The sequence below is a fragment of the Pinus tabuliformis genome, chromosome 4_2 (assembly GCF_031772625.1).
Source record: "Pinus tabuliformis cultivar Carrire ecotype Pingquan chromosome 4_2, CPIR1, whole genome shotgun sequence".
In the NCBI taxonomy this organism is placed as follows: domain Eukaryota; kingdom Viridiplantae; phylum Streptophyta; class Pinopsida; order Pinales; family Pinaceae; genus Pinus; species Pinus tabuliformis.
In genome coordinates, this window is record NC_142304.1 from 440,143,164 (window position 1) to 440,162,469 (window position 19,306).

The 19,306-nt window shown below is 39.7% G+C and overlaps 1 protein-coding gene across 6 annotated transcripts in view; it reads right to left on the reverse strand.

The window, feature by feature from the left end:
* Positions 1-19,306, reverse strand: part of LOC149169851 (tobamovirus multiplication protein 1-like) — a 380,857-nt gene that overhangs the window by 136,208 nt on the left and 225,343 nt on the right. For all 6 annotated transcript variants that reach the window (XM_089428835.1, XM_089428833.1, XM_089428834.1 and 3 more), the window contains one exon: positions 14,512-14,572. In XM_089428835.1, coding sequence (XP_089284961.1) covers positions 14,512-14,572 — 61 coding nt within the window. The remainder of the gene's footprint in view (positions 1-14,511; positions 14,573-19,306) is intronic.

The following is a 19,306-nucleotide window of genomic DNA, read 5'->3' on the forward strand; positions in this document are numbered from 1 at the left end:
TGTTGATGTATGTGATGACTAATGCCCAAGTGCATCCACTGATCTTTTTGTTTCTCAAGGAGATTTTGTTTCGAAAGATTTAGATCTCAAATACATTTCGGTCAAAAAAGATTTGCTTATGAACATTTTTCCCTCTTCACCTCGCCATCCCTTGTGTTCTACCAATGGTAATACATCAACTCGCAATGAAGATGCTCCATGGTTTTCAAGTTCTTCATCTGATAAGTTAACTCTTCAATCGACACAATGTAGCGAGGTTATCCGTGATGAAGAAGAAAGCAGTGAAATTATAGAGCATCCATTTCATCCTTTATCATCTCTTGCTTTGTATCGGCGCAACTCAGCGAATCAGTGCGATCATGAGATTTTTTCGATGCATACATTCTTAGACCTGCGATCAGAAATATATTATAACTTGAGTTATCTGTTTCAAGAATTTGCGATCTGACTCAGTCTACAAAATGTTGTTATCAGTCATTTCAAAGTTCCGGAACTCGTCAGAAAGACAAGGCACTTCATCTCTCGTTGATGGTTGTGTTAGGTTCTCGCGATCCTAGTGAAATTCCTAAACCATGTCAAATATAGATTTTCTCACAAAATTTTTTCATTCTTATTGTTTCGCTGGATGCAAACTCATTCTCGATGGATTTCAGGATTTCTCTTTACAATTTTCCTATTTCTCGAGATCAGGTTTATGATCATACTACTGCAGTGAGTCCACCCTCATAGAAATCTCTTGTATAGAATTCAGGTTTGGAATGTATATCCTTAGTGAATGTGCGAAATCGCAAAGCAGATCAAATTGAAGATTACTTTTGGCTGAAGAATTCATATCTGTTAAGTGTTATGGTGGATAATCAGCTCCTAGTCTCTCTTGTGAATGTCTTGATGACACCAAAAATCCTCTTGAGTGTTAGCAAGTGCTTGAGTTATTTGTTGAATCAGGTTCCTCTTTTTTATACATTACACCCTGACTGGTTTCGTATATTGGCTATACTAGCATTCCTCTTCAATTCTTTCAATGATTACGATGCTTGTACAATTTGTCACCAGCTACAGGAAAATAGTTTGTCTGATTCGGCATGCAAGGAAGTTGGTTCTATTGTTCAGAGCATTCTTAGAGCTGTTCAAAGTGATTTATCTTTGTTGACTAGTAACTAGGAATCTAATGCTTTAATCAACTCATCTGATTATGATTCTGACTCTAATGATTGTCATTCAACCTACCATTTTCTCATCAGCACATCAGATGATAGTTGTTTAACATCTCGCTATTCGAGTACTTGTCAAGCAGTTGAGGCACTTCAGCCTTCATTGATGCTTATGTCAGGTCCTCACTGTCTTGGCATGCCTACTAAATATGATCAGATCCATTTTCCCTCACAAGATTCTCATCCTAACCCTATGTTTCTAATTCAAAATTCATCTTTTCAAGGATTGTATGGTTTTCAAGAGGATTGCTTCGAATTTCATGATCCAATCTATGATTGTCTGGAAGGATCTTACATAGCAAACCCTTTTGCTAATAACAAGCTTTGGTATATTCTCGTGCTTGCTAAGAAGGATGGCAAAAATGAAGGAGCATTCACAAGAAGCTTTCGAGGTTTGTCTGTTTATAATCTCCATCGAAAAGATAAGATCGCAAGTTGTGTAGGGGCTATGACATATATTTCTGCTGACAGGAAAGACTTTCAAACTTTTGTGCAAGATATTCAAGCTCTTATCTTTTCAATTGTACATTGTTTTATATTTGTTTTAATTGCTTGCATCTTTTTGTATTGCAAGTCGGGAGCAGCTATGGTGGCTTCACTGGAAATTTCATTACACTTGACCCTCACCTTCTAGCTTGTTGTCGCGCAGATTGACACGACAACGCTCAGACCGGGGGCTGTCACTCTAATCCCCGATCTCTCCGTTTAAGCCTGTCTCCCGCGGCTAAGGCGGGTAGTCCCTGTGAGATGATGAGGGCAACTGTCGACCAGTTGGTTGGGAGACACGAGATACGATTAAGATAAGCACTAAAAAGATTTAATTAATTTAGCAGACCAGTGCCTTAAGAGATTATGGTTAAGATGATTACTTGTTAGATGATATAGAAACGTAAATCGTGAACAGCAATCATTTGTCATCAAAAGGTATCAGCGAAATCACAATGACCAAAACGATATCCAGCAACTGAGAATTTTGAAAAAGATAAATGCTTTAAACCACCACGAGAGTCATGAATCATTAACCAGATATCATGTTTCGTATCCCGACTTGAAAATTTAGATCTCAGCATGAAAGATATAACAGGAAAACAACTGAATCTGGCAAAAATAATTTTCCACAAAATTTTTATATTTTTTTTTTAAAAGAAAATCTAAAAATGAAAACTAGAAATTATTCTAAAAACTAAACTATATTAAAAATAAAACTAAACATAAATAAATCTTTTTTTTTCATATAATAAAAATCTATAAAAAAAACTAAACGATTTATTAAAAAATTTAAAATCTAAAAAATTAAACCAAAGTCTAACCAAACTAAAATCTAAAACACCAACTATACAAAAATATAAACTTAAGTCTAAAAAAAACTAATTAAAACCTACGACTAACCCTTTTTTTTTTTTTTTTTTTTTTTTTTTTATAAAAATGCAATTTAAAAAAAAGAACGTAAGGCAATCGAACTAAAACTAAAAAAAATGAAAAACCCTGCGATAGCATTCAAGCTACCCAACCCTACCTAAACTACGCAACCACGCAAATACCTTTTATATATACGATACCTGTGGCGAGTCTGCGAACGACGGCGGAGAGTCAATAACAGGTCAGAGACTGCGTGCGTAGAAAGCTATTTTCGCTGGAGAATGCTTGGCCACCGAGGATTTAACGTGCTGCAAACTATGACGAGGCGATCCACGGCTTTTACGAGTTGAGGATTACCAAAAGTCGTGGCCTGCTAATGGATTTCAGCTGGATCGACAGTGACTATGGCGGAATACCTCCACACACGACACGGTGGGCTCAAGCCATGAAACCTCATGCGACCTTACCAGAATTCTAACAGCGGATAAATGGAAGTCTCAGCCACGTAAAATGCAACTTTGAAAGCACGCTTCCTCTGGCCCGATGACGCTATAGAAGTGCATAAACGACAGAGAAATCTCCCAAAAAAGACACAGTCGATGGCGCAGATTGTTTCTGAGATTATACAGGATGAATTCGATTTTAAGATCTGAGCTTCTCACTGTGACTGTTGGCGGCCAGAAAACTATTTGAAATCGATCCTTCTTTGAATCCCCTTCTGATCTGATATCTCTTTACAGCTTGGACTCCTCACATGCACGCAGACATTTTGCAGATTTAATGAGTGTTGAAAAACCCAAATCGTGGTGCAGGTGAAATGGCTGGAACGGTGTCAATTGAAATCGAATCTGAGCCAGTTCTGGGCACGACAGCATCGATAAAGTGGTAGCTACTGACAGGGCATGGGAGCCACGGGTGAAATCTGATTTACCTGCCAAAAATGATTTCGAAATTTTTCATGTGATAAAATGAAACCTAAAAAAACCCTAAACCCTGATAAAAACTGCATAAAGCAAAAAAAAATTAAAACCCTAGAACAGCTAATTTAATTTACAGATTTGGCCCCTCAAAAGCCAGATTCAACAATAAGCACAGAAATATTTTAAAAAACAGAAATTTCAGACAGTCACTGTGAAGAACTTCAGAAAATCTCTCATGCAAATTAGAAAAATAAACCGAATGATAGACCCAGGATCAAATCCAACTGGGCTCAGCAAAAAATGCTTGCGGGAGTTGGCTGGTTCAGTCGAGAACTTCCCCTAACGCCCAGCAGTCTTCTTTAGTAAGAGTTTTCCTGCACAGCTCACTTCAACCATCAGTAAAGAGGGCAAAAATGCAGCTAGGTCTCAAAAAGTAATGGAGATACCTGCCATTACTCCAGAAACTCTAACAGCACTCAAACCCTAGCAAGTGAACAAGATACCTGTGCTCACACTACTCTACAATAAGCTATTATTAATGGCTGAAAATAAAATATGCAGAAACTTAAACAATCTCACAGCATTTCAAGAGAGTAACACCAGCAGGATATGGACCCCAAAGTCTTCTTTTATTAACCAGAAACAGATTTACAAGAGAGCTTCTTCAGTATCAGACTCACAGATCCCATGATCTGAACTGACCCCTAGCACCCTACTTAAAGGAAATGACTCCAACGGCTAGTTCGAGTGATCCATGCTGAAATGATCTCGACCGTTGATGAGGATCAAGACATCTCTTGATCTCATCCGTCGATTTATTAAAAAATAATATTTTGCATGCATTCACTTAAAATATTATTATTTTATTAGTTAGGGTTTTTCTCTATTTTTTTAATTTTTTATTATTTTTTATTTTTTATTTTTTTTTATTTTTTTTTTATTTTTTTTTATTAATTATTTTTTATTTTTTTATTCATTTTTTGATTTCTTAATTCATTTTAAAATGGATCATCGAACTAAGCCTTCGGAAACATCACCTAGGACCTAGGACTTAGGACTCATGAGGGAATTTGAAACATTTTCAACCCTCAAGACACATTTCATGATGACTTTTTACAATTTACACCTCAAGGGGACAAACCCACTTAATACAGACCCTCACAAATCACCCAGTTCTGCGACACAACTATAATCTAGCAGATCAACACACTAGGATTCTCCTAAAGTTCTAATGACAAAATCCATCCCGGCTTTGGGGTCAGGTTTGAAGGAAAACTCTGCCGATCCATGGATCGGTGAGACGAAAAACGTTCCGGGACGTAGATTACCACTAGAAAGTTAGGTCCACCTAGGCAATTCACATACACGACTCATGTCTGCTAAGATTATTTACAATTCATACATGCAGACTGGGTTTACAACCAAAATGATCAAGTTGCTGATGATGGCAGGATGGCACGGACATGTCGATCAGGTGCTGCCCCTTTTTGCCAATAAAAAGGGGGGGGTACTGCATGGGTAGTTGACCAGTAGAGGTCAACATCTGGCTCTACTTGGGGACACGTTGCTGCTTGCAGGAATGTGAGAATCCAGAATCTGCATTCATACAACACAAAAATAAGTAGCGTCCATCCAAAAATCATCATATACATTAAGCACCAGGAAAGATAAAAGCTCTTCATTTATTAACTATCTAAAGCAGAAATAAGAATGCGAAAAAAAAAACAAGGAGTAGGGTCAGAAATACGATACAAAGGATGCCCCATGGCATCAGATGTGTTCAATATAGTGCATACTGAGCATTTGCCTGCTTTCAGGCAAATCTGTCGGCTGCTTGTCGGATGTGCCATGTCCAATTTTGCACATGGTAGGACTTTTTCCTATCCGAAAATCAAGCTGCTCACGGCCGTCTGATGCATGAAATCTTCTTCTCATTCTCTTTCTCTTGCGCTTTTTCTTTTTGGCAGGTTGAATTACTGATGATATGGAACTTTCTGTTTCAAAACTATCAGATGAAGTATGTGTGATATGTCTTTCTTTATCCTGCATCTGATCTTTATCATTCTTAAGTCTATCTTCAATCAACCATCTTTCAACTGAACTAATAACCTCCTCATAATAAGATGGAGCTTGTTGCAACAAATGAGAAGGCTCCTGATCTATTGATGTCATCTGGTTTCTTTCATCTTCCAATTGCTGAAACTTTTGAACATGTATTCTAATGGCATCCATCTGTCTAGAGTGTTCAACCTTTATAGCACTAATTTGTCTGGCATGATGTTCTTCCATGTCTTTTATTACTTTAACATTTTCTTCCTTTATGTTCATCAAGCAATGTTGTATAGAGTTTATTTCTTCTTTATGATTTGCTTGCATGGTGGCCAACTGATGATCCATAATTAATAACTTGTTTTGCATAATCTCTATCTCTCTATTACATTTTTCAAGGTGGGTGCACAAAGTTCTCACGTCATTGACATAATTAGTTTGATTAGCCTCCATATTTTTTACCAGCATCATTAGTTCTTGTATAATTTGTTTTTGCTCTTCCTTTTCATTGTCATTTGTCCCTGATTTTTCACTATCATGAACTTGGTCTGCGATATTTCCGATGGATGACACATTCTGATCTTGAAAACTTTCTTCAACAGCTGGATTTTTTATAAGATTACTTTCTTTCGTTTGCACAATTTTAGAGGTAGAAGGCAAGCTGTTTGGACTATCATATCTATCTTTAAAGGCATTGAGAATGTCTTGTAAAGAAGTGAAAAAATCATTAGGAAAATTATTAAACCAATTCAAGGCATCACCCTCTAAAGAATGAACAAATAGACGCATCTTGAAATCTTCATGATTATATTGAGGAAGTCTACAATATATGATCATTATACAAGTAAACATGTTTAAATGCTTTCTAACAGTGACCGAATCACCACCCGAGAACTTAAATAATTTAGAAATGGCCTCTTTCGGAAGATCATGGAGATTATCAGTAAAATGACATGGTTTAAATGAATAATCCATGATGAACAATAAGGGATCAAATGGATGATAGAAAGAGATTTCTGCTCAAGAAAATTAAGAGATGAAAGAAGTGGAGTCGCCACTTGAACAATGAATCTGATTCTAGGATGAGCAGAAGTTTAAACAAAAGAAGCGAGACTTTGGATCTGCGAATCCAAAGCAGGGGAAAGGTGCCCCTAGACCACAGAACAAAGGACAGAGCCAAGGCGGGACAGCCCAAGACAACCAGCCGAAGCTGCAAGCAAAGAACAACGCCGCGAAGCCGAGAAAGGACACTGGAAAATGGTGCGAGTTCCATAAGAGCTCCACTCACAACACAAGTGAGTGTCGGGCCAAGCAGTCACTGGTGGCTGAGCTAAAGGTTTCAGAATCAGATGCATGTTCCGACTCTGAGTCAGAACCCGATAAGGGGTATGAAAAAGGGAAGCAGATCATTGATGCGGATCCCAGCGCCACTGTTGCTACCGCAAAGATCCAGAAAAATGAACCCGAAGATCCAGAGGAGGAGGAGCGTCTCTTCCACTCCCAGATGTGGGTAAAGGGCTCCCCGATACAGTTCATTGTTGATAGCGGGAGTCAAAAGAACCTCATTTCGGCAGAGGTCGTGAAGCGGTTGGGCTTACCGACCACAGCACATCCACAACCATACACCATTGGGTGGCTTCACCAAGGGAGAGATCTTCGCGTGAATCAGCAGTGTCGCCTTCCATACAACATCAAGCCCTTCACGGATGAGGTATTGTGTGACATTGCTCCCCTTGAAGTTTGTGATGTATTACTAGGACAACCATACTTGTGGAAGCGACATGCTGTGTATGAATCAAGGCCCCGTGCTGTTATTATTACATTGGGAAATAAGTTGTTCAGGATACCAGAGGTAGCACCACCTGCCGCCATCTCTTTGATTACTGCAAAACAATGCAGTAAGATCATTTCCAAAACCAGGAAATTTGTTTTCCTGATGATACGCCCTCAAGGGAAGAAGAAGACAGTGGTCGCGGCCTCCAAACGGGGTCCCTCTGCACGACAGCTACAGATGGACAAGATTGTGGAGGAGTACGAAGACATCTTCACCTCCCCGACAGGGGTTCCTCTGCACTGTCAAGTCAAGCACTCCAACGATCTGACCCCAGGTGCGCCGGACCAATTTATCGACGCTCCGTTCTGGAGAACAATGAAATCAAGAGGCAGATTCAGGAGCTCCTGCAGAAAGGTCACATCCGTCCGAGTTCATCGCCCTATGGGAGCCCGATCGTGTTAGTACAGAAGAAGGATGGGACGTGGAGACTCTGTATTGACTATCGGGCGCTGAACAAGATCATTGTCCGTAATAGGTACCCGATCCCGCGGATTGATGACCTCCTAGACCAACTAAAGGGGGCGAAATATTTCAGCAAGATCGATTTGAAGTCAGGATATCACCAGGTACCAATCGAACCCTCAGATGTGTGGAAGACTGCCTTCAAATCCAAGGAGGGCCTCTTCGAATGGTTGGTCATGCTTTTCGGATTGACGAATGCTCCTGCAACCTTTATGAGGCTAATGGATGACATCTTGCGGCCATTCACCAACTCCTTTGTAGTAGTGTACTTGGATGACATTCTGATCTTCAGCCAGAGTTGGGAAGAGCACCTCCACCACATCCGACAGGTTCTCCAAACACTGCGGCAACACAAGCTATGTGCCAATTTGGAGAAATGCACTTTTGGCATGACCCAGGTTCAGTATCTGGGATACATCATTGATGAACAGGGGGTGCATGTCGATCCAGCCAAGGTCCAAGTCATTCGGGATTGGCCCTCTCCAACCACTCTAACAGAGCTCCGCAGCTTTCTAGGTCTTGCCAACTTCTACCGCAGGTTTGTGCTGGGGTTTTCTCATATTTCTTGGCCCTTGAGTCAAGTCACCAAGGGAGGGGCGAAAGCAAAATTCTTTTGGTCTGAATCTCAACAGAAGGCATTCAGGGAGTTGAAGGATCGCCTCTGCACGGCACCAGTGCTCGCGTTACCAGATTTACAACAACCATTTGAGGTCGAGACCGATGCCTCTGACTATGCTATTGGGGCAGTCCTTACTCAACATGGACATCCAGTGGCATATCACAGAGAAACGCTTTCAGACACAGTCCGGAAGTACCCCACTTATGATAAAGAGATGTATTTCATTGTACAGGCCTGCCGACAATGGAAGCATTACATTTTGGGGAAGGAAACGGTCATCCACACAGACCACCGGCCCCTGCAGTTCATACAGACCCAAGGGAAATTGCAGAATGATCGCCATCAGAAGTGGTCTACATACCTGCAACAGTTTCACTTGAATATCAAGTATACAAAAGGGCAGCACCAATAATGTTGCAGATTGCCTTAGTCGACCACCGATCATGGCGCTGACCACCGTGCTCAACTCTTGTGGGCACGAGACTTCTGATTGGCCACTTCTCTACAAAAGCGACCCAGAATTCGGCCACACATACCAGACACTCTTGGAGGGTCGGCATGTTACAGATTTTCACCTCCAGGATGCCCTATTATGCCACCTCGGTCACCTTTGTGTTCCTTCAAGCGAATGTGCCAAGATAATTTGGGAAGCACACTACAGTCGGGCTGCTGGGAATTTCGGGGTCGAGAAAACAGTGGTAGTACTGCAAAATTATTTCTATTGGCCGAATCTTCGACAGGATGTTGGGAAGTACATCCGATCATGTACTGCCTGTGCCATTGCCAAACCGACCATTAAGAAGCACGGCCTCTATACCCCGTTGCCTACCCCTAGTCGACCTTGGGAATCCATCTCCATGGATTACATGTCAGGCCTTCCTTCCACTAAGCATGGAAATGACTGTGTTTTTGTGGTCATCGACAGGTTCTCGAAGATGGCCATTATGGTGCCCTGCAAGAAGAATATCACAGCAGAAGCCACTGCTAAACTCTTCTTTGAACGAGTGTGGGTGCACTTTGAGATCCCACAGTCTATCATCTCAGATTGGGACAGTCGGTTTCTCAGCACATTTTGGTCCAGTCTCTGGTCAATGCTGGACACCAAACTCGCGAAGTCCACAGCCTTCCATCCTCAAACTGATGGCCAGACAGAGGTTGTCAATAGGATGATTGTGCACATTCTGCGCGTGTATAACTCAAAGCATCCACGCACATGGGACGAGAGCCTCCCCTATGTTCAGCACAGCTACAACCGAGCTCTTCACAACTCCACTGGCCATAGCCCTTTTCAGGTGGATTTGGGATTCCAGCCACTATGCCCAATTGATGTGGCCATGCCACTTGCAACTACTCACATGAATTCAGCTCATGTCCAGTCCGAAACAGATAAGGCCACCAGCTCCATTGAGCGCATCCAACATATTCGCCAGCAGGTCCATGATATTCTTGAGAAATCAAATGCCAAGTACAAGCAGCGACATGATCAACATCGGGTGCCACACAAGTTTCAGGTGGGCGACAAAGTCTGGTTGCATTTGCAAAAGGAACGCCTTACTGGAGCCTATCGGAAATTGAGACCACTCCGATATGGTCCTTACACCATTACTAAGGCTATGGGAGACAATGCATTTGAGCTCAGCATTCCCCCATTCCTTGGCCTGCACCCAGTGTTCAATGTGGACCGCCTTCGGCCATACTTTCCACCATTGCTAGACACATCCGACATTGCAGAACAACTCAAACCCACAGAATTAAATCCAGATTGCATGGAACAAGCTGCAACTGATCGAATCATGGACACACAGATCAAGAACACTCGCCAACAGAATATCCAACTGTATCGAGTTGTCAAAGCAGGCCAACTCCTTCAGCAAGGCAAGTGGCTCACCAGGGAACAAGTTCAGCAGAAGTTTCCTCATCTCATGGAGGAGCTCAACGCAATGGGGACCATTGCTTCCTAAGGGGGGAGGAATGATCCAGGTGGATATTGGTGGCCACCTGCCAAGTCCACCTGGACCCCCACCATTGTCTTTCTCAGCATTTTCAGTTTCCTTAATTGTAGCACAACTTACTATTTTTAGCAGTTTTTCGGGTCCTGAACTTCCGGAGCCGTTTTGAGGCCCTAAACGACGTTTTTTGGGGAATCCGGGGGCAACATGACATGTTGCCCGTTCCAACAATGATAGTGCTCGGATAGATCTTTCTAATGAGCTATTGTACGCGTCAAACGGAGATCATATGCCAAAGTTACGACCCCGGGAAGTTGATGTACCAATTTACCCCAAACGGGGCCCACAGTTTGGCGTTTCATCTCCTAGGGTTAGGTTTTGGAATGTTAAGGGTTTTTCCATTGTTTCTCAACAATAAATAGGCCTTCGAGCCTCATTGTAACACAGTTCAGAGGCATGTAGCCATCACATCTCTTCTCAGAGATAAGCTACCATCGCCCTAGCTGGTTTATTTCCATTTCTGGTTGTAAGCATATTTCAGTATTTTCCATTAATGAAATGAAGTATTATTTCCGCTGCATCTTTGTGTATATGGTTATCTCTGTAATTTGTTGTGTTCCTGTTTAAATCCGGATCAAATAATAACAGAATCTACAACAACAACAGGTGCACAAGGAGAAAAAACAGCAGAATTGATTAAAGCAATGTCTATCCAGGCTATAGATATGAAAAAACTAAAGGAAAAGGTGGCAAGTTTGGAAACTCACTGCAAACTTGCCCAACTCAAGCAAAAAGAAGAAGCACAAAAGGCCCAGAGAATGGGTGAGAGAATCAATATCCTAGAGAAGGATTTAACATTGGACAAACCAAGGAAATGTTGTGGGCCAATATCATTGACTCTGTCAATGATATTTGGCCATCAATCCAAGTTATTTTTGAACAAAAAGAGCTAGTAAAGGTAGCTCGAGAAGCTATCCAGAAAGTAAAAGAGGAATTGGGGGATAACCCTGAGCATGCAAATAGACTCATCCACTTCCTCAATAGCGAGAATAGATATGAGCTCCATGCGTTGAATATAGAAGATAGGACTGAGACTATTTTGGAGATAAGGAAGGTCCTTTCCAAAAGGAACCTTATGCGTAACTTAGAAGAAAAGTGCCACAATATGCAAGTAGCCATTGATAGCTTCATGGCTAAATTCCATATTTTGAGGGACAAAGGTCTACCCAGTCCTATGGTTATCAACGACAAACTCATGACACGATTGGACTATGGTGATAGACTCAGAAAGTTGGCTAAGGAACAAGCTAGCTCTTCATCAATAAAAGCCCTACCAACAGGCAAAGTGTTATATGACACATTTGAAAACTTGTTTTTTTCTGGAGCATGAGATCAAACATTTATTCCTCACCAAGCCCAATTTTACCAAATATACTAAGGCTAATGAAATCTACAGGAGGATAATGAATGTAAAATTATCAGATGCAGAAATGGTGGGAGACTATGACTGATTTACTGTGATGAATTTACAGCTAAAAGTTACCAAACAGTAAAAATGAAGGCAGCCAAGTAAACAGATAAAAACAAGGCAACAGGGTCAAAGAGTATTAGAGTCAAAGAATATCAGGTGAAAGATGAAAGTAAAGAAGACTCCAGCGTGAAACTCCACAACTGCAAGCCAGCATAAAGGGCTACAAATCCAACCATAACAGCCAGCAGTACAAAATAAAAAGGGACAGCATGAAGCAGTTCGATAGTTGTCTCTATCTTCTTGCAAGAAGATATTTATATTCCTAGGTTAAATCTCAAAGTTGTTTTGAGATATTTTGTAAATAATATTTGTATAAATACTTCACAAATCGAAGTATGTAGGGTGGATTTCCAAACATTTCTATAGACTTCTTGTTCTTAAGTCTGAAATTCTATTGTATCAATGACTGGATCAACTAGCTGGATCAAGGAATAAAGATCAGATATTTCACTGGATTCTTGTGTAAAGCAAAGTTCAAATAAGTATTCTCTCACGTTCAATGTTATTTTTCTTCAAGTTTTTCCACAGTCTTACTTGTATCTCTTAAAATTTGAATGCTATAACATGGAATGATATCTCAGAAATTGTTTAACTGTACTATGTCTTAACTGTTATGCATATTTAATGTTTTCTTCATAAATCTAAGTTAAGGAATTGTTGATTGCTCCTTAGTTTAGGTTATTCCTTGTGATCTATAGCATAGGATTCTAAATTGCCCTTTGTTCATGATTATCCCCAGTTCTTCATTTTAACCCTGGTCTGAGGATTCTTAAGTGCTCACCCACCCTGGTTAGGATCATTTCACCCATTCAACCTACAGAATTGATCTTTACTTTTCTATCCTGCCCCGTGAACATTCCCTTTAATGAATTGATTCAGTTTTGCTATCCATTTGCTGACTCCATAGCCCAATGGCTTAAGGACCTTGCTCTATCCATCTGTTCTGAGAATTCCACCACCCAACCTTAAACTCAAAACCAAAACCCCAATGAACATTAAGAACTAACCTAAAATCCCAGTAAAACAAAGCTAAATTATATAGAGAGAGCCCTCTCTGAGTCACAGGTTGGCTAGAGCCTATGCTTAAAAGATTGGTTTGTGGTTACCTCAGTTTCTTCCTTCTTTTGATAACTTCTAAGGAAAATTGAAAATTCTGAGTGGTAACAGATCCCACATAATGTGGAATGTAGACCATCTATGAGACCACTTGCTTCTTTTAAGTAGAGGTGAATCTTCTAACAAAGACTCCAATGGAGGATCTTAATGATCCTCATTCTGCAAATGCTCCTTTCTAATGATGATGATTTATGATGATCTCTTTATCTTCTATTTTGCTAGATGACTTTCTCCAACCATATAGATTGCTACTTCGGTTGTCCATATATGCTTCCAATGGAGATGCCATGAGCTACTTCCTTTCTATTAGGATGACTGTTACAACAATGTAGACTTTCTATTTCTTGGTGGCCAAATTCTCTTGTCCAGGAAGCCGAATTATTTCTGTGCAAAGAGCCAAATCTACAATGCTGACGGAGAGCAGAATGTTACTTTCTCTTGGAGGCCGAGTCTCTTTGGTTTGAGGGCTGAAATTCATCTTTCTGAGCAGGCAGAATTCCATTGTTACTATCAGAAAATCAAGCTTATAGTCTGGGGTCCGTAATATTCTTGTTGGGATGTTGAGAACTGGAGTTGCATTCATTATTTGTGGCTGTGATAATCACTCTCCTGAGAGGGCCGAATTCTTATCAGTAGCTGAAGCATTTATCGGATCCGGAATTGCCAAGTTTTGGGCTAGTTCTTCTATTGTAGACTTGATTAAGTTGGGAGGCAAAGTCATTCCATGACCTGGTCGAATCACTTTTAGAAGCCAAGACCTTCCCAAGGGTCGAAGTTCAGTTTAAAGGGCAGAGTTCATTGTTAAGAGACTGATTTCTGAAGGTGGCCGAAATACCCAGTACCTGAAGATAACATTTATTGCTGAAGTTCATGACTAATACCTTATAGGACGGTTAAAAACTGAGTTTTCATTGGAGGTCGAATTCATTCTTCTGGTGGTCAGATTTCTGAAGATTGAATTGCTCGTATTGGAGACTGGAGACTACTCATCAGGGAGCCCAATTCTTCAACAGATTAGTCACCCTTGCAAGACAAGATCTAGCAAATCATTAGTAGGCCGAAGCCACCAGTTCTGAAGCAGATCAGATGTGCTGTAGCAGAGGGTTTTGAGAGGGCGAATTACCTCATTCTTCAGGCAGAGAGGAATCCTATTAATTTTTAGAAGGCTGAGCCATTTATGTGTGATGATGAAGCAAGATTCCAGGCATTGTAAATTCTTCCCAGTGAATTAATAAAATATGATATTTGCCCTCTGATCTCTTTGCTGTGTGTAATCATTATCTTGTTTGCCAAGTGTTTGATGAAAGTTGAGAAACATTTGTCAGCATGACAGCAAACTGTTTGTTGAAAGTTCTTAACAAAAAAATTTAGAATTTATTGGGTATTTTTAGCTTCATACATTACAGAAAATCACTTATTGAATCACATGGCACTAAGAATAAACTGAGCATTAACACTTACCATAGCAAGCAAGTCCTCCACCTGATATCAGAATCACAATTGCAAAAATATCTGAATATATCTGCAACCCAATCAAAATGTAAAATGGTTATGCAAGTGTTGATATATCTATTACCCCAATTACAATTATAAGAATAACATAACCAGTTATGCATGTGTCAATAGGTTTATTACCCCAGTTACAATTATAAGAATAACACAACCACCAAAGGTATTTTAAATTATTAATACATTGGAGATGTCTGACAAATCAAGAATGTTTATTTATACCTATTACTGAAATGAGTCTTTACAACTTAAGGACATTAGCTCTAATCTAAACCCCTGAGATGAAAAGGATTGTGTAGGCCATGGAAACCAAGAAAATTGAAAGAACAAAACATGATGACGAATGATGGAACCTAGAAGATATCAAGGCTTTTGATTGGATGGACTCCCGTTTGCTTGTTTTCAGATATTGAACACTCAGCAGCCCATACATTCTTCAAGTAACCGCTTGAAATGGAATGTAGGCTATAATTCCATTAACTAGGCAGATAAAATAATTTGAACTCCAATGCAAAAATAGATATAAGACCATACAGGAATGAATGTATGCATAAATTATATAAAATAAATAAAAAAATAGCGAACCCCAATAAGAACATAGTCCTAAAGAACACTTTCAAAAGTTTTGGAACCTGGAAAACAAATGTGTGTAACACTTTGCAAAGTTCATTCATTTCTTTTGGATTATAGCTCTCAGTCTTGGCATCAATAAAACATGTTTTAGAAGATTTTGGGCACCCTCCAAACTTTGCCCTGTTACCTGATATGTCCAGACAAGGCACTTCTGTGACAGCTGACTGCCCTTTCGCGTATCAGTGTTTATGGATCTTTTTATTGTTTAATATACATATTAATGCATTTCTCTAAAAGAAAAAAAATAAAATAAAATGTCACTGTTCTGTAGAGACATTTCTACGCAAGAATCTACTACCAAATGCCCTATATCTATATGTTAATAATATCGCAAATATCATTTCAGGGAATATATGTTAAGGGTCCAGAAATAAACTTGATGAGAATATTGGGGAAAATATCAAAAAAAATATCCACAAGCATAAACATGGATCACAAAAACTTGGAAGATATCGAAAACATCAGAAACCCTAAAAAAATTTAAAAAATCAGACATATCAAGAAAATCAAAAGATACTTGCAACACAAGTCTACATCTATGGCCATATATTTAGACACGTATATATGTGGGTATATACACACTTTTAAAATGAGAACCAAGAAGTGTAGCATTCCAAAAGAGTATAGGAAAACATGTCAAATGTGAGAGATAGTTTACAAAAGATAACATGGACATTGAGAGTCAAGAGTATCAATGAAAATTTTGAAAAAAAACAGATTTACCTGCTCTCGTACCATGCATCATGTTGGAAATTGCAGTGCACACATTTACTCTCACTCGATTCACGAGGACAAAGACTGAAAATAAAAATATAGTTCATCAAATGATGTTGCAACTATACATCTCTCACACACATATCATTACTCACTTCACCTTTTTATAATACTCCTAGGGGGAAAGGGTGGTCTAACCACCTAACCCCTCACCTCAACATTAAATATTGCATACAATCACAAGCCTAACATAAGTTGACTTTGTGTATTGATCACAAATATATTTGAAGATTACCACTTTCACATAGACAAGCCTAATGAACACCCGACATCTCAAAGTTTGTGAAGTATGCAGATTGGGCTTTTGTTGCACAGAAAGGAAAATCATCGTCATCACTTGATGCCTCAATTCTTACGTATGTTTTACTTTCTATGCAAAGAATTTCATAGAGCTGAGGCAGACCCATTGTCAAACCAGCCTACACACTTCGGGACACAATGCTCACACATGGGATTCCTCTCAACCAATTCTAGGTTAGTTCACTTTAGCTTTGAGTGGAATTTAATCACCATATTCCATGAGCAATCAAGACTTACCTATTTTTCCATTTATAGGAGACCAATAGGGAGGAGCATTTCATTTTTAGGTGACCCATCCATTACAAGATCCAAAATCAATACCATTGCCTTTTCAAGGAATCTTAAAACTCACTTGCTATCTTCTTCAAGTATTTGGACAAGCGATGCTTGGCCTTATAAATGAGGGGCATTCTTGGACCACCCCCACCAATTTACACCAACACAATTACTCACTTCTTCCTAGTGTTTACAAATAGAGGCACCAAGAGAAAAGTAGACTGCAACAATACCTCATCTTCTAGATTCATGTGATCATGAGAAAACATCCAACCTCTACCTGTGAGACCCCACCAAAATGGGTAACCCCATAGGAGAAAGATTTTCTCCTACATTTGACAGCTAGCCAGCCAGAAGCCCCTGACGTTCACTTCTTGATGATGATATGTCATATGCCTCAACCATCTACATCAGCCATGCACCTCTCACCGTCTAGCATTCCTCTTAGATGATGGTGGGGTGCTACTCAACAAGTACTTTGATCATTTTGCAATCGAATGCTTATACTTGTTTTAGGCATTTAGTATGGATAAAGGGGTGATCTAGAAGATCGATCGATCTTGACTATAAATATGTTCTCTCACCTTACCAGGGGGGTTAATCCTTAGCCCTAGTCAAGTGGGACCTCCCTTGAGGCTTTAGGGTTATAAGAGGGGAACTACTTGGAAACTTGGATTGAAATAACATGTCCATTCCCCCTTACACCATACTTGACACTTCCCATGTCACAATATAAAACCCTTATATCTTTGTTCTTCTAGTCTAACCTATAATTAGTTCATTGGGATTTGGCACCCTCTTATCCACAACCTTAAGTAGGGTAGGGAAACATTGCCTTGGAGGTTGATGCAACTAAAAGAATGGAAAAGCATAATATGGCCACCATTAAAGAAAAGAAAATGAAAGTGAAAAACATGGTCGTGACGTAAGTTAGCGCATGGAAAAAAGCCTAGCATGAGCTCTACCCTCCTCAACAGCCATCACCCAGTTTTTGAGCACTTGATGTTCCATTTCATCAAAAGGAACCCTTGCATGCCCCAACCCCGATGAGTGATAAACAGACTCATCTTAAGGGGTAAAATTGAATGCTATATCATAAAACAAGCTCTAAACTTTGACCTATGCACCCAAAATAAAAGCATTATTACAAAGAAGTAAAAGGCACACTAGAGGGGTGGAAAAAGCAAGCTAAATGTTATTTTTTGTAGCATTATATGGTGTTCTAGTCTCAAACTTTGTGGAGAGGCTAAAACACAGGAGATCTCCAAAACCCAGAATCGTTTTTGGAAATTCCACCTAGAGACAGCTCAATTAAATTAATTGACCATCATTTAATTGTTTCTAAGTCTAACATAGGAAAACTAGTTAATTAATAGTAATTAATTGAAAAAGGTGAGAATTCTCTAGAAACTCACACGAATCGACTTGGAGATGATGTCAACCATCAATTAAGTTTTAATCATGGTAATTGGAGTCCCAACTAGAGATTATAAGCGGAGGTCGATGGGTAGATGAAGAACACAACAGTGGCAAATACTCAGTAATCTAGAAAGTTCTATTTTCCAAAGTCGGTTATTCGGCAGGAGAGATCGAGTCACAAGTCAAGTAGCAAGTAGCAAAGTGGTAGATACTCAGTAATCTAGATAGTTCAATTTTCCTGTGCATGTGATTTAGCGGGAGAGATCGAGTAGCAGGTGGCATAGGGGAAAAGACACTGAGTTCGGAGGAAGTTTTCTAGTTCCAGAGAGTCAGCGGCAGAAGGGTCGCATTTCCTAGAGAAGCTGCACAGATAGCTTCAGAGGGAGATCGATTTTGTTGTGGAGAAGGGTGATTCAGTTGCAGTTGGTCTGGAAAATCTCCAAGAGGCCAAGCAAGTCACTTCCAGTGGCAGAGTCAGCCAAGATGTTATCTTTTCAAAAGTTTTGGGGCATAGTGAGATAGAGCCTACGCAAGCACTACACAGAGGCTCATGCAGAGGTTGTACGAGCAACGAGCTTTTCCAGTTGTCGAAGCAGAATCGGGCATGGTGCTAAGGTATTTTCTTCACAGATATTTTGGCCAGATTATTTTGTTGATTGGATAGTAAGTTGGCCATCCAAACATTGTACTCAGAATTCCATTGTTTCATAATAATAAAACCCTCAAGTGCTTTTCCCATATTGGGTTTTTCCGGGGACAATGGTCCAAAAATAATTGTTTCATTTTTATGTGTGCGCACTAGCATTTCTCAAATCTCATTTTTCTTTCCATGGTACTTTTTTATGGTGAAGAAATTGCAGTGTGAATAAATCGTTATTTTGTCGTAAACAAACTAAATTGCATAATTAATTTATTAGTTCCAAAAATTATTTCCAGTTGCTACATTTCAAGAAATTTTCACATTGTATCAAAGCATATTTGACAAACAGGAGGCTCAGTGTCGAAGAAGGAAAATTTCGTTGTTCCAGGGAGCAGCAGGTCGAATTTTCCAAGGGTTGCACAGTGCCTAGCCAAGTAGTGCAAATTGTTGGACAAGGTTCAATTTTCCAGTTGCAGTGTGGCAAAAAAGTTCAATTTGTTCAAGGAAACAATTCCAACAAGCAAAGGGTGTTGATGTGGGGTAGCATCGCATGTGCTCTAGCCATGAAAATTGGTGGAGAGGCTAAAGCACATGAGATCTCCAAGACTCAAAAATGGTTTGGACAGATTGTACCCGAATTTGGAGATATTAAAATAATTAATAATTTTAATGGAGTTCCTAAGTCTAAACTTAGGAAAAATAAAA